The sequence below is a fragment of the Lathyrus oleraceus genome, chromosome 6, assembly GCF_024323335.1.
Source record: "Lathyrus oleraceus cultivar Zhongwan6 chromosome 6, CAAS_Psat_ZW6_1.0, whole genome shotgun sequence".
Lineage (NCBI taxonomy): Eukaryota > Viridiplantae > Streptophyta > Magnoliopsida > Fabales > Fabaceae > Lathyrus > Lathyrus oleraceus.
The window spans coordinates 34,406,089-34,433,848 of NC_066584.1; the positions used below are offsets into that span (position 1 = coordinate 34,406,089).

At 33.4% G+C, this 27,760-nt stretch overlaps 2 protein-coding genes across 2 annotated transcripts; both read left to right on the forward strand.

Moving 5' to 3' along the window:
• The first annotated feature begins 1,836 nt into the window (after positions 1 to 1,836).
• On the forward strand, positions 1,837 to 6,189 carry LOC127091979 (26S proteasome non-ATPase regulatory subunit 11 homolog). Its single transcript, XM_051030735.1, has 2 exons — positions 1,837 to 2,004; positions 4,681 to 6,189. Exon 2 carries the CDS (start codon positions 4,702 to 4,704, stop codon positions 5,965 to 5,967), a length of 1,266 nt encoding a protein of 421 aa, XP_050886692.1. The 5' UTR covers positions 1,837 to 2,004; positions 4,681 to 4,701; the 3' UTR covers positions 5,968 to 6,189.
• An 11,134-nt stretch (positions 6,190 to 17,323) lies between these two features.
• On the forward strand, positions 17,324 to 17,949 carry LOC127093855 (uncharacterized). The gene is made up of 2 exons (XM_051032755.1): positions 17,324 to 17,589; positions 17,697 to 17,949. The coding sequence occupies exons 1-2, from the start codon at positions 17,324 to 17,326 to the stop codon at positions 17,947 to 17,949; spliced, it is 519 nt and encodes a 172-aa protein (XP_050888712.1).
• Positions 17,950 to 27,760: the final 9,811 nt, after the last annotated feature.

Sequence of the window (27,760 nt, forward strand, 5' to 3'; positions counted from 1 at the left end):
GGAGCTTTGTTCTTATGTAAGATGTATCCTTCTGTGATTAGCCTGTACAAAATTTGTTCATCAAAATACATGTTTTTGTCATCATCAAAAAATGGGAGATTTTTAGAACAAGATTTGGTTCTGTATTATACCTTGAGTTTTGATGATAACAATGTTGTATTTGTGTTAGAACAATTTTGGTATCTTAATGATTTGTTATTTTGTAGCTTTAATAACCAATTTTGATTATGAGTATATGACGTACAACGTCATCAGTTTCTAAACATTGTGTTCTAAATTCCGTTTCTGCACTAATCTTGAGAAGTTCTGAAAGATGTTCAAGTTGCTACTGCAATGATCTTTCTACTTCCGTGTTGGTTCACTCATGAGAAGCTTCTAAGGAAACACTATGTTGTTGCTGCAACATTCTCTCAGTTTGTGCTTCTAGACGTGACTCTGATCGTTAAGCTTCTGAAGTTTTGTTACTTAGCTGAAGATTCCGAAGATCTCAAGCCAGGTGTTGGGGTTATCAAGGTTCTGACTGAAGAGTCTGAAGATTTTGAAGATTTTGAAGATACTGAAGATCTCAGGTCAGACTAATGTCGCTGTCAAGGTTCTGATTGAGGATTCTGGAGTTTTTAAATCCCAATGTATGTTTCTTTATTTTATGCTTCATCAACTTTCATCAGAAGCCAATGAATATGAAGATAAGATAAAATGGATACGTGATCAAATAGTACATAGTACAAATCAAATATTATTTCCACTATCTGTTATCATGAGCAAGGACAATACTATACATCACACCTGTCACTTAATTTGTGGGCGAAAGATAGTACCCAATGTCACTTTTTTCACCATCCAACAGTGAACAATCGCTCTATTTGATTTTCCCTTTTTGTCCTCCAACGATCTTCTTCTTATGCTATATAAGTGGGACTTTGAGACTTGAAGAAAATAAGAAACGCTACAATATTTGACATTTCTATTTTTTGTGTGAAAAACTATCATTTTTGTACACAATTTTTCTTTAAGTATTTGTTTATAATTTATGTAAAATATATTTGTGTAAAGCAACTTGTAACACACAAAATATTATTCAAATTATTTGTTTGATTTTTCTTAAGGAGACTAGGGTATAGTCAGATCCTTGAGAAGACAAAGAAAATTATTCTTTGTGATTCCTTAAGGAGACTAGGGTATAGTTGGATCCTTGAGAAGACAAAGAATGTTATTCTTTGTGATTATTATAATCAGTTGATTATACTGGATTAAGTCCTTGCATGTAAGAAAAAATCACATTGGCGGGTGGACTGGAGTAATTTGAGTTTCAAGCAAACCAAGATAAAATTATCTGTGTTTTTATTTCTTTGTTATTAAACTTAAGTGGTGTTCTTGAATTGGTAACAAACTTTTGTTTTTAAAACCCAATTCAACCCCCTCCCCTTCTTGTATTTTTCACACCTTTAATTTGAGTATAATCATTTTAAATTTTTGGTTTATACACATTAAACTATAAATTAAAAATACAACAAAATATAGATTAATGTCAAGATAAATCACATTTGGTTAAACCATGTATTGCATTTGTAAATAAATAAATAAATTAAATTAAATGTAATTTATACTATCATTATATCATAATTATTCAATAACGTGATTTTAAATATAATTATAATAAAATTCAATGTGTGCATAGTTCTTAAAATTTGTAACTAAACTATAGTGGAAGAGAAAAAAAAAGGAGAGTGGAGAGGGTGCTATAAAAACAAAGGTGGTGCAAATATTAAACCTTAGACATAAATACGGGCTAAAAACTAAAAGCCCAAGCCCAAATTGACAGAAAAGCCCAAAGTAATCGTCCACTTTCGTTCACCACTATTCTTCTTGTATTGAGCAACAAGTAAACCCAATATTCTTCTTCTCTTTCACTCTCTTCTGCATCTCAGCACTAAAACCCTTTGGTTCTTCCTCAATTACGATCGCGACCAAGGATTCTTGTTGTTCTTCTTCCATTTCATTCAAGTATGTTACTAATTTATTTTTCAAATTTTCTGCTCCTTAGGATTTTCTTTTGTTATATTTTGTTTTATTTTCATCCATTATGAATCTAGGTTTCTTAATTTTGGTGCATATTGCAAGCAATTGTTGTATCTTGGTTTTTTAGTTGGCTTCTGTGAGTGTTAAATTTCAGTTTTAAGTTGATTTGGCTTGTACTATGATAATAATGATATAAGATTAAGTAGAAGTTTTCTGGGATTAGTTTGATACTTGATATTTTCTGGGGTATTTAGGAATATGTTTTGGTTCAGTTTCGCTGGTTGCTAAGTTTAAGTATAATGATTTTGTAAGATGATAGTTTTTCAACATTGCTAGAGTGTGTGTGTTGGGATTCGTATTTCTTATCACCAAATGGTTTGTGCATTGATATTCCAGCTAAGGGCAAGCTGTCCCAGTAGCCCGTTGCTTTTATTGCGTGGGCTGGGTTACTGCCCTTAGTCATTTTGGTATAGCTTTTGATTTTTTTTTTTTAGATTTGATTTTACTGTCTCCAATAGATGTATGAAGAGGAATTCTACAGAGTAGGCTTATATTGTTTGTGTTTTTGTGGTCAAAATGTCTACGGAAGGAAGGAGAAAACAAAACAGTATTGTGGAAGCTTTCTAGAAACCTAACCAAGTAATGTTGTGTTAAGTAGTATGGATGCACACAGTAGGATAAGGGATTTCTTTTGTCTCTTCTGTAATATCTTGTTGTCCTAAAGTTTCCCGTTCTCTGGTATTCTCTCTCGTTGAAAATGGTTGTGTATTGACTTTTAGAGCTTAGTGATACATGTGTTGCCTCACACCAATGCTACATGATACTTGTGTTGCCTCACTTCAATGCTCTTTGTGTTATCTTGAAATGATTCTAATTAACGATCTTACAATTATGACTATGTTTATAACATGATATTGTGTTATATGTAGGTTTCTAGACATTAACATGTTTGCTTGGAATAAAAAAGTTTATTTCCTTTTATACAAGTTATTTGTCCATTTAGAGTAGTAGAACATTCAACATTCTAGTTCTTGAAATTTATTGTTGAAGATAATTTTATTCTGGTCAGTGAATCTTGACCGGCACGTTGCTGGTCAAGGGTAATTTGTTTTTCTGTGCTATCTGCTCCTTTAGTGTGAATATAAGAGGATATGATTCGTCTAAAAATGTGATTCCTTCTCGCGGCATTGGTGATACACAGATATAGATGAGAATTTGTATGGTAAAATTTGTGAGGACGTGTACTTGAACTTAGGTCACCCTATGCCGTCTCTTGTGCCATTCTCTTTTCTCACTTGTAAACTCAAATGAGAATAACCATATCTGAGTAGTCAACCTGTTCTCTTGACTCTGATGAATCAGTTTAACCGTTTGAATTAGTATTTTCATTATGTACCACGTATTGATTTGTGATTGTCTGTCCTAGGTCTCTTTATTCGCATGGCTTTGTAGTATAATACATGTAGAATGATGGAAAAGATCCCTTTGCAATTTCTATTTCAAATTTATATCAGCGTTCTTTTTATACTTTTATGTATTGCATAATTAAACCAAAGTAAAACTGCAAAGTTTACTTTTCAATTTTGATGGATCTTATGGGTCTTTTACTTTTTTCTGTTGTGACTTTGTGTGCTTTAATTGATCTGGTGGAGGTAGTTGGATTTTAAGATGACCAGGAAACCAAGATTGCTAGTTTAAGTTAGAAGTCAGGGAGGAGGTGAAATCATGTTATTTGGTAGTTGGTAGATTATGTCAATATTCTGCTAGGCCAAGGTTTTTCAGATATTTTGGGCAATGTTGTCAATGATTACAATTAGTACTTATCTGCTTTAAATTGCTGCACTTGCGAAATTGTTGTCTAAAAAGTTGACTTTTCTCAACGTACCCTCCTCACTCTCCAAACCATCCGGTGGGCAGGGGTGGCAGCATCTTGCACTGTTCCACTTTTTCTGCACTTATATCTGCAGTTATTGTCTGCTTTTTGACAGTAATTCATGCTTTGCTGTTTCGGCATTGTCTGCTTTTTGATAGGCCACAATAGGCTTCCCTTTGCCATTGACATTTGAAAACATATTTAGTAGGGCTACCATTGGAATAAGGTGGATGTTTTAACTTGACAAAACTTTACTCATGATGTCTATGTAAACCTGTCAAATTTTCAATACCTGTATAATTAGAATAATTATTAAAACTCCTGCAATCCATCACCCTTATTTTTTTCATGCAACCCGTTATTTTTCTCTTCCTCTTCAATTCTTTTTACCCTTTTTAAAAAGCTCTAGAATCTAGACCATCACTGGCCCACTATCACATGCAATTTGTTTTCATCTCTCTGCCATTTGTCTGTGTTTTGGGTTGTTCAATGTTTTGTGTCATGAGTCGTTTGTTAGTCGTTAGTAGTGCAACTTCATATGTTTCTATCCATGTTTTCTATGATCATCTAATGGCATTTTACCTGCATCACCTCCCGTTGCATTATATCTCATAGATTTTGAAATTCAATATATAACTGTTTAAATAGGTTAAAATATTTGATGTATATTGGGAGACTGGTGGAACAGTTCAAGTAGTGGGATAATATTTTTACTCAATAATTGATAGTAATGCACAATTTGTTGGCTTTCGGCTTTCTCTCTATTGACAAAATGTCTTTCTTTGCAGAACTTTGTCCTAGTTGCAGCCATGTCTTCTTTTCTTCCTGCCACAACAGACTCCATTGCTCTGGCATTGGAAGCTAAAGACCCATCTGAGGGCATCTCCATTCTTTATCGTGTACTTGGGGATCCTTCTTCTTCCCCAGAAGCTCTGCGCATGAAAGAGCAGGCCATAACAAACCTCACCGACCTTCTCAGGCAAGAGAATAGGGCGGAAGATCTGCGCAGCCTTCTCACTCAGTTGAGGCCATTCTTTTCCTTGATTCCCAAGGCAAAGACTGCAAAGATTGTGAGAGGAATAATAGATTCTGTTGCTAAAATACCAGGAACATCTGAGTTACAAATTTTACTCTGCAAAGAAATGGTGCAATGGACTCGTGATGAAAAGCGTACCTTTCTGAGGCAGCGAGTCGAGGCAAGGCTTGCTACTCTTCTGATGGAAACTAAGGAATACTCACAAGCTTTGACTCTCCTTAATGGCTTGGTCAAAGAGGTTAGGAGACTAGATGACAAACTCCTTCTTGTAGACATAGACTTGCTCGAAAGCAAGCTTCACTTCTCCTTAAGAAATCTTCCCAAAGCAAAAGCTGCTCTCACAGCCGCAAGAACAGCGGCAAATGCTATCTATGTTCCACCAGCTCAACAAGGTGCCATAGATTTGCAGAGTGGAATTCTTCATGCTGAAGAGAAGGATTACAAAACTGCATATAGTTATTTCTTTGAAGCTTTTGAGTCTTTCAATGCTCTTGAAGATCCCAAAGCTGTCTTTAGCCTAAAATACATGTTGCTGTGTAAGATCATGGTTAGCCAAGCTGATGATGTGGCTGGAATCATATCTTCTAAAGCAGGCCTGCAATATGTTGGACCTGACCTGGATGCAATGAAAGCTGTTGCAGATGCTCATTCCAAAAGATCCCTGAAATTATTTGAAACTGCTTTACGAGACTTCAAGGCACAGTTGGAGGAAGATCCAATTGTTCATAGGCACCTGTCATCCTTGTACGACACCCTTCTGGAGCAGAATCTCTGCAGATTGATTGAACCATTCTCAAGGGTTGAGATTGCACATATTGCTGAACTTATTGAGCTTCCCATTGATCACGTGGAGCGGAAGATGTCTCAGATGATTTTGGACAAGAAGTTCGCCGGGACATTGGATCAGGGTGCTGGATGCCTTGTTATCTTTGATGACCCTAAAACTGATGCTATATACCCTGCAACTTTAGAAACCATTTCTAATGTTGGGAAAGTTGTGGACAGTCTCTTTGCTAGGTCTGCCAAGATAATGACATGAGATCTCCATCGGGTTGCTTCATTTGTCATTTGAACCGTTGATACATTTGTTGTTCTTCTCTTAATGATGAATAGGAAAGCATTTGTTTAGTTTCTGAATTTGTCAAATTCATAGATATTCTTAGTTTTTGAATCAGTTGACAATGATCACTAAACTATTTCATAATATGTGTTTTGATATTAGTTCTTGAAATTTAAATGCATTGCAAGAGTTTGTATCGAAGATGATATTCATGCAGCTCGCATTTTGCAGAGCCTTCTTTTCTAATATGCTTTTTTTGGGAACTTAATTTAGGAATCCAGTTATGATTGGTTTTTAGAATCAGTTTTCGTGAGAGAGAATAACATTTTTAACTAAATACTTTTATTATATATTGGTGTATTTATTTTTAATATAGATAAAAAATATGAGATATTAAATTGCAAGTGATGAAAGAAATATTAATCTTAATTATGTCAATCAGTGGAAGGAAAAAAACTGTATTGAAAATTAAAATGAGATTTTAAAACAAATTTTATTTTACTAAATAGAGTCAGCTTCATATATCGATTGTTATCATAATGTTTTTCAAAATCATGCAGCTACATATACCAATTGTTATCATAATGTTTTTCAAAATCATGCTAATAAATATATTAAAAATATAATTTTAAAGTCAACTACATTTGAATACGACCCAAATTTGCTAGATGACGATTGATCAAGACCAATATGTTAACCTCCCATTTATATCTAATTTAAAAAATATCCTTGTTATTATTTACCAACTAAATTTTATTTAATTTTTTTAATTTTTACTCTTCCTAATATATTAAAACGAAATTTCTGAGAGTGCAATTAAAATTTTCAATACGAAATTTTTACATTTTTGAAAATTCTCACATTTATTCCGGAAATTTCGAAATTTTAATAAAAAATATCAGAAATTTCAAAAATTTTGATAAAAAAAATCGGAAATTTCAAATTCTGATAAAAAGTACTGGAAATTTCAAAACTTTCCGATAAAAGATACCGGTAATTTCAAAAAATTCGATATTTTCCTCATAAATCTTAAATCCATATCGGAAATTGTCAAAAATTTTGGGAAAAAATAAAAACTTCCGCAAATTAAATTTTTTCCGATAATTTTGTATAGAAAAAATGTAAATTTTCAAAAATTTTGATACAGATTGAAATTTTTTGATAAAAATACGTAAATTTCTAAAATTTTCAGAATATATATAACGGTAAAATTATTCTAAATGAGGGGTACCAGATATAAGTGGGAGATGATAAGTTAAATGCTCTTATAGTACCTACCCTGTCAAATACTCGCGTTCGTGACACATACACAAATATATATATATATATATATATATATATATATATATATATATATATATATATATATATATATATATATATATATATATATATATATATATATATATATTAGAAAAAATAATTTAAATCAAATGGATTGAGGCTAAAATCGTGAACGAAATCACTTTCCTTATAAGTATTTCAAGCACTCTTCAATGTCTTAGAGTTGGAACATAGGAATACCCCGGATAATTCAGCCCATACTCGAGTTTGCACAAGATCGATGAAAACTCGAATGTAAGGAAGAGTATCTGGAATTTTAGTGAAGAGGATGTATGTTTTTTTTTTCTGAATCTGAAATGGAGTATTTATAGGTCATATTTTTGTTATTTCATAAGGTTGCGACCATTGGTGAAACAACTTTTTTTTACCAAGAGTTACAAGCTTTCGTCAAAAGTTACGTATTTCTACCAAAAGTTATATTGTTTCGCCTACTGCAAAATTCTTCAAGAGTTGCATACTTTCATTTTGTAACACTTCATAAAGTATTGACTATTTCTGAATTCAAACCCACTGCAACACTTCACAATTGTTTCCTATTTCTGAATTCAAAATAAATCTCCACTTGCATATTTCTTGTCATTTCGGAACACACTTAAGATTATTAATTCTTGATAATTTACAACAATCTTCCACTTGTTCTAATAATGACAAAATCAATTCAAGAAAAAGAGAAATAAAGAATGTTAATACAGTTAGGTGTCTTCCAATTTAAAACTTAACCTTAGTGAGGACAACGCAAAGTCTAATCAAAATGTTATGTAGAAATACTTTTAAACCATTAATTCATTTGATTAGACCAACGTTACCTTACACAAACTCTTTAAGGGTTCTTCCCCTACATATCTCGCCTAGCACTTATTTATGCCCATATGCTTTTCTGTTTCATGAATTTTTCGTGAGAGAAACTCCAACTATCACTTTGAAATGACATCATCTCGAAATTCACATAGGTGAAGTTCATATTGTATTACTTTCTACGAGACACATACCCTCGGTATTGAACTTCAATAAGAGTTTAAATAAAAACTTAACCCTCATTTTAAAGGTCAAAATTATCACAAAATGTTCGACAAACAAATCAATGACTTGTTGTTACTCGTTGAATCTTGAGGTTAATGTCCTGTTAACGTAATATTGGGTTTCCGCAGCTATCAGAACTCTTATTCAAGGAGTTTCAACCTCATGCCTCTCGAGGTTGTTTTTACTAAGTCTTTGGTCAATGGCTTAGTAAATGGATCAGCCAGATTATAGCTCGTTCTTATATAGGTGAGTGAAATGATTCCATCTTTAATCAATTTTATCACAAAGGAATGTCTAAGTTCTAATTGCCTAGAATTTTTGTTATACATTTTTTGTATGCTCTAGGTAAAGTGTCTTGACTACCACAATGTATCAACACCTTTAATTGTCTTTAGCCAATGGAACTTCCAACAGAAGGTCCCTCAACCACTCAGTTTCTTCACCAGCGGAAGCAAGAGCCTTAAACTTTGATTCTATGGTTGAGAGAGTGATCCACATATCCTACTCTTCCAAGAAATTGTACCCTCGACTTTTGTAAATATCCATATAAATGCATATTTATGATATTCAACACTTGATATCAAACTCGTATCAATATATCCTTCTATTATGGCAAGAAATCTTCCATAATGGAGACCAAGATTTTTGATTTTCATAAGATAGCCAAAAATCCTAATGATGGTCTTCTAATGCTCACTATTTAGATTGATAGTAAAATCTACTCATTTTACTACTTACAAATGAAGGTGTGAAAAACACAAGAAAGTGAGGATTTGAATTGAGTTTTAAAAAAAAACTAAAGCTTTTTACCAACTCAAGAACACCACACAAATACTAAGAACAAAGAGATAAAAATACAAGTATTTTTATCCTGGTTCGTTTGAAACTCAAAGTTACTCCAATCCACCCGCCAAAGTGATTTCTCTTTATACACAAGGACTTAATCCACTATAATCAACTGATTACAATAATCACAAAGAATAACCTTCTTTGTCTTCTCAAGGATCCATATATACCCTAGTTTCCTTAAGGAATCACAAACAACAAGTTTGAATCAAAGGTTTTGTGTTTACAAGGTGCTTCTACACAAGCATATATTTACGCAAATGAAAAACAAACACTTAAATAAAAGTATGAACAAAGTCTAGATCTTTTTCACATAGAAAACAATCTTATGAAATTGTTGCAGTAGACTTTCTTCAAGTCTCCAAGTCCTCTTCATATAGCACGAAAAGAGATCGTTGGAGGGAAAAATGGGGATACCAATAAAAGGGTTATTCATTGTTGGATTTGTGAAATGAGTGATACATAGTACAATCCTTCGCCCACAATACCAGTGACAAGTGTGATGTATAATACTGTCCTTTCCCCATGATATTAGGTAGTGGAAGGAATATTTGATTTGTATCATATACTATTTGATCACGTATCCATTTTGATTTTATCTTCAAATTCATTGGCTTCTGATGAAAGTTGATGAATCATGAAATGAAGAAACATACAGTTGGATTCAGAAACTTCAGAATCTTTAGTCAGAACCTTGACATCGTCAGCAATATGGCTTGAGATCTTCAGTATCTTCAGAATCTTCAGAATCTTCAGTTAGAACCTTGATAACCTTAACGTCTGGCTTGAGATCTTCAAAAGTTTCAAGTAAGTAACAAAACTTCAGAAGTTTGCCATTCTTCAGAAACTCAATGACCAGAATCACGTCTAGAAGCAGAAGGAAAGAGAATATTGCAGAAATAACATAACGTCTCTTTAGAAACTTCTCAAGAGTGAATCATCACAAAAGCTGAAAGATCATTGCAGCAACAACTTGAGATCTTTAAGAACTTCTCATGATTAGCGCAGAAGCGGAATTTGGAATGCAATATTCAGAAACTGATGACGTTACACGTCATAAGCTCATGATTAGAATTGGTCGTTAAAGCTACACAATAACAAACCATTACGGTATCAAAATTGTTCTCATCAAAACTCAAGGTATAAATGCATAACCAAATCTTATTCTAACAAAAAATGCAATTACGGGTCTAGTACATTGCATGCACTTGCATATTCCAATTGAGTCACAACTCTTCCATCATTCTTTTGAAGTTTGACACTAGAATAAAATAGAGTACCCACTTTCTTGAAATATAAGTGTTTGAATTTGTTAATTACTTTTTCAACATAATGTATTATACTAAGTTCATAACTCCCACTATTTCGTTTTACTTCGATCTCAAAAAACGTGTCAACTAGTCCATGATCATTCATATTGAATGTGGAAGTTAGAAACCTCTTTGTTTCTAAAATTCCGTTCATCTCAGTGCTAATGATCAATATGTAATCAACAAAGACAAAGGAATATCACAATATTCTAACACAATTCTGTGTGCAAACACTTGTCACAAGAATTAGATGAAGAAGTTTTTTTTAGGTAATCATGCATGATTATACAAAAAGGTTTTTAGATGAAGTGAGAGATGCAATTATGAGAAATTTAAAGTAATATAGTATGAATTATAATGAGTACCTCAGTTATGCTCACTTGTCTCAAATCTTCACTTGAATTTCTATGTTCAACCTTCTTGATCAACTTCATCATTGATGTGCATGACACTTTTGATTTTTTTCTTCTTTGATAATCTTTGTCTTCATCAAAATTGAACTAGATATAAGATGTATTCCTCACAATCTTCCTCTTTTGATGATGACAAACTATTTGAATTTATGTTGTTATAATTATTGAAAAATATCCCCTTAAGTTGTTTGTCTCCCCATTAATTGGTGAATCTTGCAATGATAAAGTCAAGCTTTTAATGTCATTGTGTCGGTGCTTGTTTTAATTCATACAAGGATTTATCAAACTTGCACACCTTTTGTTCATAACCTTCTAGCAGCTCCATGTAAATCTCTTCATCGACGTCTACATTTTGGAATGTATTTGATGAACTATAGGGTCGTGCAAAGAAACTAATGCAAACAATACTTCTAATTGTCGTCATCCTTGCTAGTGGTGCATATGTGTTAAAATAATAAAAACATTCCTTTTGTCGAAATCCCTTGTAGGTTTAGTGTATCATCATTATGATACTTTCTTCTAAACACTCACCTGCATCCAATAGGTCATGCTCCTTTAGGTAGATTGACAAGTTCTTAAGTATGGTTTGATATTGTTGAATCCATTTGGTCTTGGATATCATCCTTCCGAAAAACGGAGTCCTTTGAAGTTCTTGCTTCCTTATAAGTCTTAGGATCGTCTTCCGCTTGAAGAATAAGAACCTTACGAACAAAATTGTCATTATTTCCTTCTACTAGATAAAAGAAATAAATTGATTACCGATTCGGTCCTTGATCCTTAGTCTTTCGGATTCTCTTGTTTATCCTAAGTTAGGATTACGTTTCAGCAATCCATGAAGAACCTTCCTCACGAGGTTCTTTCGAATTCCTTATCCTCCGTGATAAGGTTCTCAAAATTCCACATATTGAGATTCAATAGTTAATAAACTCCAAATTTATAGGTCTATATAAGTCATTATCCATCTTATATGGTACTATATGGTAATTTAATTTATGACATATGTTGTTTTCAATTACTACTATATAAAATTGGAGGGGAAGAAATATGATGGTAAGTGATGAAATAGAATGTAATCCATACCACTTCATTCCACTCCGCTCCGTCGAATTTTAAATGATCCAAACAATGGAATATCATTCCACTCCATCTCATTCCGCTCCGCCCGATTCTATCAATCCAAACAAAACCTTTGAGTTGGAACGCAAGAATACCCAGGATAATTCAGTTTATACTTAAATTTGCATAAAATCGATCAAAACTCAAATGTAGGGAATAATATATGGAATTTTAGTGAAGAGAATGTATTTTTTTTCTGAATCGGAATGGAGTATTGGCCATATTGGAGTTGTTTCACAAGGTTGTGAACCTTGGTGAAACAATTTTTTTTACAAAAAGTTAAAAGCTTTCGCCAAAAGTTACGTACTTTTACTAAAAGTTACATAGTTTCACCTACTGAAACATTTTTAAAAAATTGTATCCTTTCCTTTTGCAACACTTTATGAAGTGTTGCTTATTTTCGAATTCGAACCTACTGAAACACTTCACAAGTGTTGCATATTTTTAAATTCAAACTCACTGCAATACTTCACGAGTCTTGTCTATTTCTGAATTCAAAATTAACCTTCACTTGCATATTTTTTTGTCATTTTAAAACACACACTCAACTACTCGTGACACATAACACAAATATATATATATATATATATATATATATATATATATATATATATATATATATATATATATATATATATATATATATATATATATTACAATTTTGTAACTAACTTATACTATGTATAATAGGTTAGTCTAAAAGTATTTAAACAAAAGGAATAAATTTTAAGAATAAATTTTAATTTAATTCTTTATTAAAACTTGTACATGTTTAATATTTGATTTCAAAGAAATAAAATATTATTGATATAAATTAAAATTAAAATTAAAATTATATTTAACTGATTTTAATTTGACTAGAGAATATTATCTAAATTAATATGAATCTAAAATAAATATTATCTACTATTTATCGAAATAATTAGAGATTAGTATTTGAAAATAATTGAATTTAATTGACGGACAATTATCGATAAATAGATTGACAAATATAATTATGACTTTTCCGTTAATTATTTTAAACTTTTGATACTATTTTTATTTGACCGTGAGACAAATTTATTTCCTACATATTAAAAAAAAAATCTTTTCTTACGACTTTCGAACTTTAAAAATAAAATTTAATTTTAATTTTTATTAAAATTTGCACAAATTTCAAATTTGATCACAAAGAAATAAAATATTATTTATATAAATTAAAAATATATCTAAATAGTTTTAATTTGATTAGTGGTTATGACTCATGTGAAATATTAAGATGATGTACACTCTAAGTCAGAGCTAGAAGAGAATGTGTTGTCAATGTTTGCTTTCTTTGACATTCTCTGATGGTGGAAAACAAATAGAATCAAGTATCCTATTTTAAGAAAAATTGCTAAGGAAATAATGGACATCCCAATATTCATTATTGCTTCAAATTTTACTTTTATCACAAGAGGTAGATTTTTGAGTCCTCATGGTTCGAAGCTTCGTAACGATATTTTGGAGGCACTTATAGTGTATTTATATATTTAGTTGATTTTGTTTTCATAAATTATAATTATAATTCTTATTTTTTTATTTATGTTATTGTTTCTATTGGTATTATTGGAGCAAAATAGTATATAAGTTTTAAAGATAAGCGATTGCAATTTTTTTTTTGAGAATCTGATTTTGATGAGGTAAAATAATATATTTATTTATGTTATATTTTTTTTGTTAAAGTTTTATGTTATATTATCTTTTGAATATTAAATAAACTTGACTTAATTTATTCTTTTTAGTAGGTCTTGGAGAGCAATATTACAATCCATACAAATTAGATGTATTTGAAAACATTTTTGGTTTTTTATTAAGTTATATTATGTTATAGTTTAAGATGTTGAGTTTATACTTAATTAAATGATTTTACTTGTTAAGTATTTTGACGGTCTTTTGTATTTTTAAGTAATATGATTTTATTTTATAGTGATATATTTGTGAGAGCCCTAAATGAGGGTGACTCACGGGTCCCCGACCCACAAAGTACCATTTAGGCAGGACCTTCGTGTGGCAGGGGAATTCGCCCTTAGGAAAGATATGTACAATACCGTTATCGTTATCCAGACACTGACCACATGGACAAAGTCATACCCTAGAAAATAGGCATTCAACAATCTCCCCCAATAAGGGGAGAACAAATACCTTCTCTTAGAGTTTCACGAATCCTAGGTCTAAGGGGCCTCTATAAATACCTCTTTCCTAAATGAGAAACACATAATACAAAGTTTCTCACCTCAGTGAGCTTTCTCTCTTCATAGCCCAAAACACCACCAAACAAGATCTCTCACAACCGTGAGCAAATCCTAACCATCATTAACTACAAAGACCTCTAAGCATCAACAATCCATATAGGGATACCATACACTCATGTACTTTTTAATAAGTATAGTGGCGCCCTTATAAAACTAACATGAGCCACACCTTCCGTTACAATTTCCATACTCATTGTCATCTCTTTTCTTGTACCCAACCATTCCCAACCATGATCAACAGGAAAGCTCCATCCATATGCCGGAGGGCACTAGTGGTAGCACTGATGTTAATTCTGTAACACCTTGATTTAGTTATTCGCTTATTTAATTATTTATTTTATTTAATTGAGTAATTTATTTAAAAAAAAATTATGTATGAGATGTTTGGCCGGTGACAACATTTGTGATGATTTGCGTTAATTAATTAATTTAGTGGGAATTAATTAATTGATTATCAGAAATTGGAGAGAATATGAAGAATTGGGACCGTTTTGTGAATTGAGAGAGTTAGTTGTGGTGAGTGGGGGAAACTGGAGTGCTAGTTGGGCAAAATAATAATTAAGAGGAATTAATTAGAATAATATATATTCTAAAAATTAGAGAAAATTAGGTTTAGGGAACTTTTATATCAGTACATGAAATTAAGAGACTTTAAGAAAAGAACATTGGAAGGGAGAGCTAGGGCTTGAGAGAAGAGATTCTTTGGAGTTTGCTTTGCTGATTTTTGCTGGAATTACAAGGTATGGGATTATTCATATAAGGGTGCTTATATCATGAAAGGGTACATAGGTTTCCGTTAAACTCCAAGAGGGTTTTGTTTATCTTTATTGCTTGATTATGAGTATCATAGATGCATGTTGATAATTTTTTTTGCCATGGATTGATGTGATAAATTATGTTTTGTTGTTGTCTTGTTGTGTGTCTATGAACCAATTGATCGTATGATGAAATTATGTGAAGAACAATAAACCACTATCATAAGAACAATAAACCACTATCATACTGGGGATAGTTGATGTGTTTATTATGTTAGAATGAAATTTATTGAGTTTTGATTGATATAATTGGTACTGGTATGGGTTGTAAGGAGTATGGGGTGAAGAAGACGAGCGTTCCATAGGAAACTGAGATTTATGGAAAATTTCATGATGTCAATCGATTGACATTAGATGACAATCAATTGCATGCCTTTATTTTTGGAAATTTTTCTTGTGACAAACGATTGTCATTGTGGAGCAATCGATTCCATGTGTTTGTTTTTAGAAACAAATTAATGAAAATTGATTGCTGGAATGAATTAATCGATTGTTTGGCTTCTAAATGCGTGTTTTGAAAAGTCAGTGAGTAAATAGCCTTGATGACTATCGATTTTCACCCTATAATAATCGATTGCTGCTGTTTGAATTTTGAAAAAATTTCTAAGTTAAACTTGTTTTATTCCCCGACGATTTTGGCCATAAATTTTGTTTCATAAGTTCAAATGAGGTTTCGTTCAAAGCGTTAGAGAGCTGACATGTAGAGTTAGATAATGGTAGTGTTTTAGTGAACTAATTTTGTTGTGTGACTGTATGATCATTATGTGGATGTATGTTATGAATCATGTGTATAACTGAGTGATAACTATACGTGTTTTGGTGATTGATGAGACAAGCGGTTTAGAGCGGGAACTCCTCATATTCTGTTGAGTGTATGATGAGTTACAATCAGAGTGGGGTTGTAGTCTTACTATGTTATTGTTGTGTGAATATTTACAGTCAGAGTGGGGTTGTATTCGTTGTAGTATTGTGTTATTCCATGATTAATTTCTATGCATCATATGTCATTGTTGTTGTGAAAGAGGCATGTTCGCTAGCTCAAAATGAGGACTAATGGCTTGTCCCAAACTCGGAGTGAGGCTTGGAGCTCAGAGTGGAGGCTCAGGGTTCGCAGATATTGGAACCCGATTCGTATGAAGAACCAAATGTTGAGTCGGTATCGTATGCATGTAGAGTTGTGTTGTGAGTCTGATTAAGAGTGGGGACCGTGATGAACATGCGTCGAGTCATTATTGCATTATATTATATGATGATGAGATGTTTGTGTAATGATGAATACTTTTGCCTTATTGTGTGTGTGTGTGTGTTGTTGTGATTTGGGTGATTTGTGAATACATGATATTGATGTGCATTTATGATTATATGAATCTATCCTGATTGTATATGCATTGTTTATTATTTGAATGTATTCTCACCCCCCCCCCCCTTTTGTGTTGTTTCATATATGCTCCTCTAGAGTATAGATAATCAGGTATCTGAGTAGGAGCTTGAGGTTGAGGACAATGTTGTGCCTATTTAGTTGCTTATCTTTCGAGTCTATAGTTGGATTCGCTCTTATATGTTACATAAGGGGACAAGTTATTTTGTCTTTTGTTTTATGTTGCGTATCATTATGTTGATTCTTGATGTTCTAAACTGCATTTTAAAACTAATAATATTGTTGAGGCTTCTAATGCCAAACGCTTTATAACTTTCCACTACTTAGCAAACGAGTTTATGTGGTTCAAAATGTTTTGATGGTGGTGAGTAGCATCGAGCTTGGTGAATATTTGTGATTTATTCATGTTTTATTTATTCATTTTAGATTTGATAAGTAAGGTGTTACATAGTGGTATCATAGTAGGTCGGTCCATCCGGCTAGGTTTTGTAATGTTGTTTACTCCCTAGTATGCGACATGTGTATGGATATTGTCGATGCATGTTTCTTCTAATAGTTGTTTTATGATGTGCACAAAAATGGATGGAAGAAACGATCCCGTAATTGTGATGCTTTGGAGTTAGTGGCTCAGGCGTAATAGGGTCGGCAGAATCATGCTAGTGATGAGTTCTGTGTATTGGGGAAATTTCAGAGAAATAATCCGCTGACTTTCTAGGGTAGCTATGATCTGGAAGTTGCTCCAGCATGGCTCAGAGAGATCGAGATAATTTTTCGAGTGATAGCTTGTACTTAAGAACAAAAAGTGTTGTTTGGTACTCATATGTTGTTAGAGGAAGTTGAAGACTGGTGGGATAATGCGCGTCAGAGACTAGAGATCGTAGGTACTGAGATTACATGGGTTGTGTTCAGGGTACATTTTCTAGAGAAGTACTTTCTTGAGGATGTGCGCAGTAAGAAAGAGATCGAGTTCCTCGAGCTGAAACAAGGGAATTCGACAGTTACTAAGTATGTTGCGAAGTTTAAGAAGCTGGTGAAGTTTTGTCCATACTATAATGGTGCGGCTGCTGAGGGGTCGAAGTGTATCAAGTTCGAGAGCGACTTGAGACCTGAGATTAATCAAGGTATCAGTTATTAGGAGATACGTCGATTTTCTATGCTGTGAGTAAGTGCATAACTTATGATGAGGATATCAGGATCCGATCTGCTTACTATAAGAGTTTTAGTGGGAAGAAAAGGGAGGATCAGAATCGTGGGAAACCGTATAACGCTCCAGCTTACAAAGGGAAGCAGAAGGCTGATCAGAAGGCTATAGGTGGGAAACAGAAAAGTGGTGGAGGAACTCATACTTCTATGAGATGTTTCAAATGTGGTGAGTTTGGACATCGCGCTCCTGAGCGGAAGAGCACAATAGTGAATTTCTCCAAGTGTGGAAAGCCAGGTCACTGAGCTACAGACTGTAGGAGTAATAATCTGAATTGCTTTAATTATATGAGAAACCCAAAAAGGCTCAGTCTAGAGGGAAAATTTTTGCTTCGAGTGGAGCAGAGACTACTGCATCGAATAATACAATTCTAGGTACGTGCTTTATCAAAAATGTTCCTTTGATTACTGTTATTGATACGGGTGCAACACATTCTTTTATATCTGATGAGTGTGTTAGTAGGTTGAAATTGGAAGTGTCCTCTATGAATGGTAGCATGATCATTGATACCCTAATTAATGGTTTAATGATTACTTTTTTGGTGATTTTGAATTGTCCTTTGACAATTTTTAAGTGAGATTTTTGGATTAACTTAGTGTGTTTTCCTCTAAGTCAACTTGATGTTATTCTGGGAAGGAATTAGTTGGAGTTTAATCATGTGTTTATCAATAGTTTTTATAAGTCGGTGGTGTTTCTTTAATCCAAAGAGAATACAGAGTCGAGTTTCATGACCGCGAGGAATGTATAGATATCCTTGAGTGAGAGTGCTCAAGTGTTCATGGTGCTTGTGTCCTTGAGTGAGGGAAGTGAGAGAATGATTACAGATCTATCAGTGGTGTGTGATTTTCTTAAGGTGTTCCCAGATGACATCCATGATTTTTTTTCCAGAGCGAGAGGTGGAGTTTTCTATAAACTTAGTACCCGGTACTAATCATGTGTCGATGGCTCCTTATAGTATGCTTGCTTCAGAGCTGAGTGAGCTCAAGAAACAATTGAAGAATCTGCTTGAGAAGAAGTTTGTTCGACCGATGTTTCACCGTGGGGAGCACTAGTGTTGTTAGTTAAGAAGAAGGATGGTAGCATGAGGTTGTGCGTTGATTATCGACAACTGAACAAAGTTACTATCAAGAGCAAGTAACCACTTCCAAGAATTTATGATATATCCGTAGACGTATCTCTGGAATCTGTCTGTAGATGCATCTCTATAGCATAATGAAATAGAAATAAAAGCAGAAAACCAGAAAGTTGTATTTTGACAAAATAAAATTACCATTCATAAGATAAATTTAGCATTACATAGACGATGTTAAAATAAAATCAGACATTACATTTTAATATCCAGGTGAACGCTTCAACATCTTCACAATATCTTTGACCGATCTTGAAGTCATCGCTTCCAACTCGATTATAACTTTTGTTTCGAAACGGAAAAATGTATTCCACACAGCCCCTCATAGTTGTTGAACTCAATTTTGTCTTCATTGTTACTTGACGAAAAATGGTACTCGAGCTTCATAATTTTCGATTATCTATTTAAGATGGGAGATTATACACTCCGTATTACAGATCTGTAAAAGATGTGTACTCATTTATCTTAACCTTTCGCTTGGGTGTCGCACTGGAGAAGGAAACATTTGTGACATACCAGATGATGTTTATTTCTGACATTTGCGATATTTTATTTTTGTATGAAATAAAAAATAATAGCCTAAATTTATAGAAGTTATAGATAAATGAGGAGCTAAACAATTCTATCATGTATCAGTGGTGGTTTTGGAGATACATTTATGATATCATCCTATTATCTTATTCCGGAGATACATCTCCGGAACCTCTCCTGAACTAGACAGAAAACAAAACCTGTGTGTTTTGTTTGATAAATAAACAATTTTTTTTGGCAAACATCAAAATGTATAAAAATATTTGAAATTGTATATATTACACTTTATTAATATTAATACATAATTACATACACTTAATTGATGACGAAAAAGCTAAAACAAATAGAAAGATTTGTCGTCGGCTAAATCTATAAATATCGGTACCCCTTTTGACTTTTGTGCATTTGATTCTCTTTCAATGTTGCTCAATACAATGAACTCTTACATCCTTTTCATAAATTGGTCCGGCCAAGTCTCGACTTTTGTTGAATTCCGCCCACTGATGTAAGTGGTATAGGGCATCCCGGTTTAAAATAAACTTGAACAAAGTGTCGTGATTTTGAAAGCCATCCAATACACATAATACAATCATTTGGATTTTGAGGTTGGGCGGTGCATAGTGGGAAATTTCCCCCAAAAAACCGTATCTTGTAAGATAGATACACACTCTATCATACACATTTTCTATGACATGACCCATTTTAGGGAAGCGCATCCATTTTTCCTCCGGTATCGGTCCATTAATGCAAGGAACAAGAGAATCATAAATTGCATCAAAATTTTATTTCTTTCTGTAAAGCCGTGTGTATGATTCTTTATGGGTACTCAAATCATGGATAAATTGATGATGTATAAGTGTGTGGTTATCTTCTCCTATACCGAGTAAAGCCGAAGCAGCTCGAAAACTGAAATTACCGTCACCCTCAACATTGACGACCCATTCGATCTATTTGTGCATAAAAATCGGAATCTCGTCAATGAATGGGATTTTTTGTGGAGGGGTGAAGCGGGTGGTTTTCTATTGTGAACTCTTTGTTAACATGTTCAAAATAAGAAGGAGACTGCACCATGGAATTGTCACTTGATGTAGGCTTGAACTTCTTCAGAACATCTTTTGTTTTTACTGGTTAATAGGGTGGTTTCAAGTCATTGGTTTCCGGATAAGAAATCTCCCTCAATTGTTCTTTGATGTGGAGTTTCATATCGTCATCGGCTTTTAAAAGTATCTCTTGTATCACTTCCCATTCGGTCAAGATAGAGATATTCGATTTACCGTCTTTAAAGACACCATCATCATCAAACCTAATCATTTTCTAGTGACTGCAAACTTCATCCACTATTAAAGGACTACCAAGTTTCACCTTATTTGCTATAAGACAAGCACATGGGAGACCATATGCTTTCACAATTGTGCAACCACACTTTGCACTATCAGAGCCTACATTATCAGCTCGTTTAGCTTCGTGAAAAATGTAATTCAAACCTGCTCGAGATATGTTGTCGACCAACTTAGAATAAAGTTTGTTCTATTTAAATTTGTGTTTCAAAACTGTGATGCTCTGACCAAATAATGTTTATATCTCATTATGCTGGTTCTGGATCATTTGGTTCACCGAGTTCTAATCTCTACACAAATCTCCCTTACTATTTCCAAACCAATTCTTCAATGTAGCATGGGCAGACTAAACTCGGTTTTTTGTTTTATTCCCAAGGTGTCTAACCTTATCGGTCCATGCACAAACAATTTTATCATTCACATGGTCCTGAATTGCGATTTTAATATATCTCAACAAATATGGATATTTCTCATACACCTTCCTGAAATGTATAACAAAATCGACATATAATTCTTTAGTAGAAGAATTTACTATAACATTCCATGCATCCATTAATTTTTCCACTATCACATCGACTTCGCCATTTTTTCATCTTCTCCCTTTATCTGTTTCGTCCCTACCGCGGGTTTAACCCGAATTCTCACATTCTTTGTTATGTGATACCTACAAAGTAATGCATAAGAAGTAGGAAATACCTTTGCAATCGAATTCATTAAAGCGGTATCGTGGTCGGTAACAATTACTTTCGATATTTCTTCTTGGTCCTTTAACATTTCGTGTCACTCCTCTAAGGCCTAAGTAACAATCTCCTCTTTTTCTCTTTCTAGAAATTCAAATCCGGCAGAATAGGTCTTCTCAGTATAGGTAACACTAACCATTTCCAATAGTCGAAGGTTGTACTTGTTAGTCTTGTATGTTGAATCAATCATGAGTACAGTAGGAAACATGTTGAACAACTTGATGGAATGAGGATGAGTCTGAAATATATCTCTAACAATTACTTCATCCTCCCAGGTTCGATACCTGGAAACATAATTGTTATCATCCAAAAGTTTCAATAGTTGTTGCATTTCACTTTTATCCCCTCTTAGAGTCTTGTTATTTTGGTACCGAATATTATACACATGCTTGATATTTGAGATATTTTCGAGTATTTTACGTTTCAAAGTTGCAAGTATGTTTTTCGGTTGAACCAAATTCAATGTCATGTATGAAACACATTCCTTCTCTTCCGGCATGAGGCGACACACAATTGGATGACTTGCTAACTTTTCACATAAGTGATAGTTATGTAAACCACATATGACATTAAATCTTCATTTCTTATTTGCCAACATATAATCACACAACTTAAGGAGACACTCATATTTTCTTGAACCATTGCCATCTCTTTTAAAATTTCGGAGAGGAAGTTTATATTTCTCACTTCTTTCGCATATCATTGTCACAAATACATCTGTTATATTCGAACCATTATCAGACCCTCAGATTACCACACCAAATCCCAGTTTGGAGGCCTCCGTACAAATCCATTGAAGCATGTGATCACAAAATTCAAACTCTTGCTCATTTTTAAATTGGTTGCCAACATCTACCTCCTTCACAACAACACCTTTGGCATCCGAAGACACAACACGTTTGGGGAAAACAGCGTGGTGCAACATATCTAATGAAAACAGTTACAACAAAAAAAACTCAAAAACAACAAATTATGTAAATAGAGCTTGAAAATGAGTTTATACAGTCCATAGAGATGCATCTCCGGAGTAGTTCATACAAAATTCGGAGATGTGTCCAAATCAAATGAACGTTTTCCAGCTAAAAAACAGGATTAATGTGAGCAATGAGGCTTGAAATAAATGATCTTTACCTAGAATTTTAGCTTCTTTTAATCTCTTTGATGTGATGAAACACAAGAATGAAAATTTGGAGTGAAAATATGGATTGAGAATGAAAGGTTTTTGGAAAGGGTTTGAAGTGGAAAACAAATATGGGTCTGTGATCATGCAGATGGGTGTTTTATCAACTGATCTTGAAAATGCATCTCCAAAAATATCTGACATGAAAGGTGACAGAAATTTCAAAATTCCCTCCCAAACCACCTTAGATGCATCTCTAGAATATCCACCAGACTGCTCAAATATCAATATATTTGTTGAAAATACTCGAAGATACATCTCCAGAATAATTTTTTATTTTAATCTGAGTAACACTTATTTGATGCATCATAAGGTGGTGTGGCGCGTCTGGATATGCATCTTCAAAATTTGAAAAACATTTTCAATTTTTATAAAGCATTTTTCTATCCTATTGAGTGAGATAAGAAATCCCCAAAATTTAATGATCTACTTGTACCTCTTAAATAAGTGAAGAAACAATGAAGATTTATTTACACTCGGGTTTTTTATTTTCGCTCACTAACTAATATTTTTACAACACCCCCTAACTAAATTAGTCATTTATGTTAAAATCATTCAATTTGTTATATTTTTTAATATTTTAAACTAAATAATAATAATGTGACATGTTTTGGAATAAAATTCGGTGATGTGGAATAACTAACCCCAATAAAAATAGAAGAAAATTTCTAACAGATTTTAATTTCAACTTTAAAAATTATTTATTTTTATAATTTAATTAATGTTATGTAATAATTAACTCATTTTGATTATTACATCATAAAAACGTTATTACTTAATTTAAAACATGTTACAAAAGTATTTAGTTAAAAATAAAATAGACGGTCAAAATTGAATAAATTTAGAATTGATAGATTAATTCTGTTAACGAGTAAAAATAAATTTTGAATTGTGATTAAACCAAATTTAAACCCTTTAAAAACACTTTATTATTGAATTTTCAGAAATTATATGTCCGAAACGGTAAGATTTGTAGTTGAATAAAAGGAAGAATGGGGGTGTAGAAAATAAAGGTGGAGTGCAAAAAGTAGCCATAAGATATGTACGTCATGTCTAATCGACGAAAGCGTTGGGCTGGAAGATTGGTGTTAGAAGTCCTCACAGAATAGCACAACCACCACATTTTTATTTGTCACCCACATATTTAAATGTGACACCTTCAATTTTCATAATACTTAAATTTCTTTTTAAAAATTTATTCAAAAAACAGGACACGAAAAATTTTATAGGACAATTGGAAATTTTGGTAAAAAAAAAAAATTGATAGTCTATTTTAAAAATCTGATAGGAATTTTAATGATTTTTATAATAAAAATATTGATTCGTGAAAAAATATACCAATTTTTTAAAAAGACTTCGGCAATTCATATCGAGTAGGCCTATAAAAATACAAAATTAATATTATTGGATTTTTAATAAATCCAATATTATTTTATAATTTTTTGAATTTAAAAAAAAAATCGACAGTTCATTTTGGATAGACAAAAAAACGAAATTAATACTATTGAATTTTTTAAAAATCTGAAAAACACAATATTCTTTGAAAACGTAAAAAGTCACCGGATAATATGATAAAAATTATTACAATTAAAAGATAACAAGTTTAAATGTGAGGTGTCACGTAAAACTCTCCATAACGACCTACCTATAAATATTGAAACAGACAACAATATTTACATAAAACTTATGACATTAAAAATTTGTTTTTTTATAAAAAATAATCTCAATTCAATTCCTTTATTATTAAGAGAGCTCTAAAAAAACTCCATATTAATTATTTTTTAAAGTTGTTTCAAGCACATTTGTTCTATTTGTTCTAGATGTAAGTTGCATGTATAAATAAAAATATGAAGACTCTAGATGAGACTAGAAAAAAATGTCAAACCTAAAGAATTATGGGTGTCGAAAATTGCAGGTTGGGATACTGTAATAATTTTCTTTTATAGAGAGGTCTTATATTAATTTTGTTATGTAATTAAGAAGCGTGTGGATGAGATTTTCAAAGTTTATGAACTATGTTGAAACTATAATATTATGTTGAATTTCTTTTAATTCGTTATCATTTAAAAATCTAAAAGTTAGTTAGTGAGTTAGTCAAAGTGATTGTGCCTGACGTGAGACTTCTAGTATTTGTATAAATACACTACCTTGTGATCAATACAAACTAATTCACACATTCACTCAATTATTCCTAAAAAAAATTGAAATGATTTTTACTATCATATTGATATCCAAATTGATACCCAAGAGTTCAATTCAATTTGTGGGAAAGAATTATGTTTGAAGCTATGATAGAGAACAATAATTTTCCAGTAAATCTAAATCTACGTACCTATTCTTGATGGTAAGAATAGGGGAAAATGGAGCAAGCAAAGGAAAGTGATATTCAATGTTTAAGATTAAGATGTGAGTGAATATATGAATGAAAGTCTTTAACCTTTAGTTGAAAATCCAACAAAAGCTCAACGTGCAACTTTTAAAGAACCAAAGAAGAAATATCAAAAGGCTTTATTCTACATTCACCAATGTGTAAATACAAAGGTATTTGACAAAATCTCAGAAGCAACATATTTAAAAGTGGCTTGGGATATTCTTAAGATGTGTATTGGTAAAAAAGTACAAGTATGTATGTCACCCCTGTAAAGGATGGTGATACTCATATGCCTTAATAGGTATATTATGTTATATGGTGGTTAGATCTTACCCACTGCAGTGAGAAGTCCTATATGATGGTGTGTTATGGTGGTTTAGAGGATCTTCTCACGTGAGCTGAAAGGTGTTGTATGTGAGTGGTGTGCTTAGATATAAGCATATGTATGATGTGATCTGTATGAGTTAAGATATGTCTCCCTCTCCCTTTCCCCTAGGGAAGTGGTATTTATAGAGGCTCTTTTGGGCCTAGGGTTTCATAAGTCCTTAGGGCAGCAACCGCTCCCTTATGACCAGGGGAAGTTATTGACCACCAATTATTCAAGGAATCATCGTGGACTCCCTCTCCTCTAATCAACGGAATTATACACGTCATAAGTGCTAAGAGGGAGCCCCTCCTCTCTATAAGGATATCGCCTAGGCGACATCAATTTTAGACGAGGAATCTGATTCGCCCTTGTTTATGACTCTCACAAATATAACCCTACATAGTCCCTCAAGCACGAGGACTTTGTTGTGAGGTACGTACCTCATTCTAGAGCGAGTCCCTAAACTGATGACACATTTTTATTAAGAGGCGAGTTCCTCAACCGAATGAGACTTTTTATGAAGGGGTGAATCCCTCGGCTGAAGGCGACTTGTAATTAAGAGGCAAGTCCCTTAACTTGGGGCGAGTGTATCAGATGAATGTAGTCTTAATATAAAAGGGGAAAGTCCCTCATCTTGGGGCGAGTCCCTCAGCTTGGGACGAGTCCCTCACCTGAAGGTGATAATTTTAATTGCATAAGCCCCTAATTGAGGGACGAGTCATCTGCTAGATGTCTCCTAATTAGAAAAAAATTATTATTAAGAAAGTCAATTAATCATTCAGCTTGTCATGCTTACTTCCATTTAATATAAGTAATGATGGTCCATTTTCAAGACGTTAAACTAAAGTGGCACCTCTCAGAAACATGCTGAGCTTTTTTAAAATTACGGGGGAGCATAAATGATCCCTTGTGCTTCCCAGTCCCTATAAAATATTTTTTATTTTATCTCATATGATCCATTTTAGTCCATACTTCTACAAGCTTGTTTGAACTGCCCAACTTCTCGTTTCTTCTACTTCGTTGTTCACAACCTTCCTCTAGTATGAATTTACCTTTCTCTCACTTTCTGTAGTGAATAGGGTTTACGAAGATACATTCAAAATAGGGATTAGGTCATGTGTAGAGTCGAAGATCTTGATGGTATTAGTTTCCCTCTTTGATGATTGCAACAGTGGTGGTGATTTCTTTTTGTTCTATTGTTTTCTCAAGAACAAAGAGGCAATGTTTACCCCATCCATCGTGTCCAGGGTTGTCGATGATATTAGATCTTGTTATATTTATGGTGAACATATCCTTATTTTTCAATCAGGGGTGAAGGTTTCTTCTCTAGAGGATGAAGATCAGGTTGTTCTGAAGGCTTGCTAGCCGTCATAGAGGGCGACCACACCCATCTCCTCTGATCCTCCTTTTCCATACTTATACTTCTACCTCCCATTCAGCAGGGATATGGGTTCCCCCCCCCCCCCCCCCCCCCCCCCCCCCACCTTTCCCCTTTTTCCATGGAGGTCTTAAGGTTTCTCATCGTTGCGCCTTCCAAGTTGTTTCCTAATAGTTGGGGCTATATCAGGGCCTTCTAGATGGTCTGTGAGGATCTTGTCGGGAATTCGACCGTGGGAGTATTTTTCTTTTTTTACAACCCTAAATCGACGAAGGGTAGATAAGTGTCTTCTAGTGGATAACTGGGGAAGGCTCTCTTTATATCCCACTCCAATCACTAGAAGTATTTAAAGGAAAAGTCCTCCCATGTGAAGAGGCAAAACGACTCCTTTAAGGTGTTAGAAGCTGACGACGCCCATCTCTTTCCCTTTATCCTGGACGAATGACTCGTTGGCGATCACAGGATATGACCCGACGTTACTTACACTCGAGGAGAAGAGGATTTTCCTCATCTGTAGGAAGTTCTAGGTTATGGATTTCCATGAAGTGATTAGACTTTGGTTGGGCGACGACAATCATCTCACTGCTTGTTTAGGTGAGTTATATTATGTCTCCATTTGTAGGTATTTGTAGAAAATATTTGTGATATTTGCGTATTGTTTTTCATATCAAATGGTGAATATCTCTACTTAAGAGAGGAGACAAAGGTCAGAGAAGATCAAGGTTGTTAGTTCGAGCACCAACAATCCCTAGAGCCACCTAGAGGGTTTTAATTTCAAAGGGAGGAAAAGGCCAATTGAGGAACCGACTCCAAACTCATCCGACGTGAAGGCTCAAAGGCTCAAAGGAAGGAAAAGGCCAATTGAGGAACCGACTCCAAACTTATCCTATTATATGGAAGGCTAATACTCAGGTTCCCTCCATAGGCGAGGCTTCCCCGCCTCCTACGACGTTTTGGAGCAATGTCGATTTTTACACCCTCCAATTCAAAAATTCTTACCTTCCTTTTTCTAAGTAGTTTTCT

What these genes read in the sequence shown, in the direction of transcription:
- LOC127093855 (XM_051032755.1), top strand. Translation starts at nt 17,324, where the DNA reads ATGTTGTTAGAGGAAGTTGAAGACTGGTGGGATAATGCGCGTCAGAGA. An exon ending in GAGGGGTCGAAGTGTATCAA is followed by an intron (nt 17,590 to 17,696) that starts GTTCGAGAGCGA and finishes TGAGGATATCAG; the next exon opens with GATCCGATCTGCTTACTATA.
- LOC127091979 (XM_051030735.1), top strand. Translation starts at nt 4,702, where the DNA reads ATGTCTTCTTTTCTTCCTGCCACAACAGACTCCATTGCTCTGGCATTG.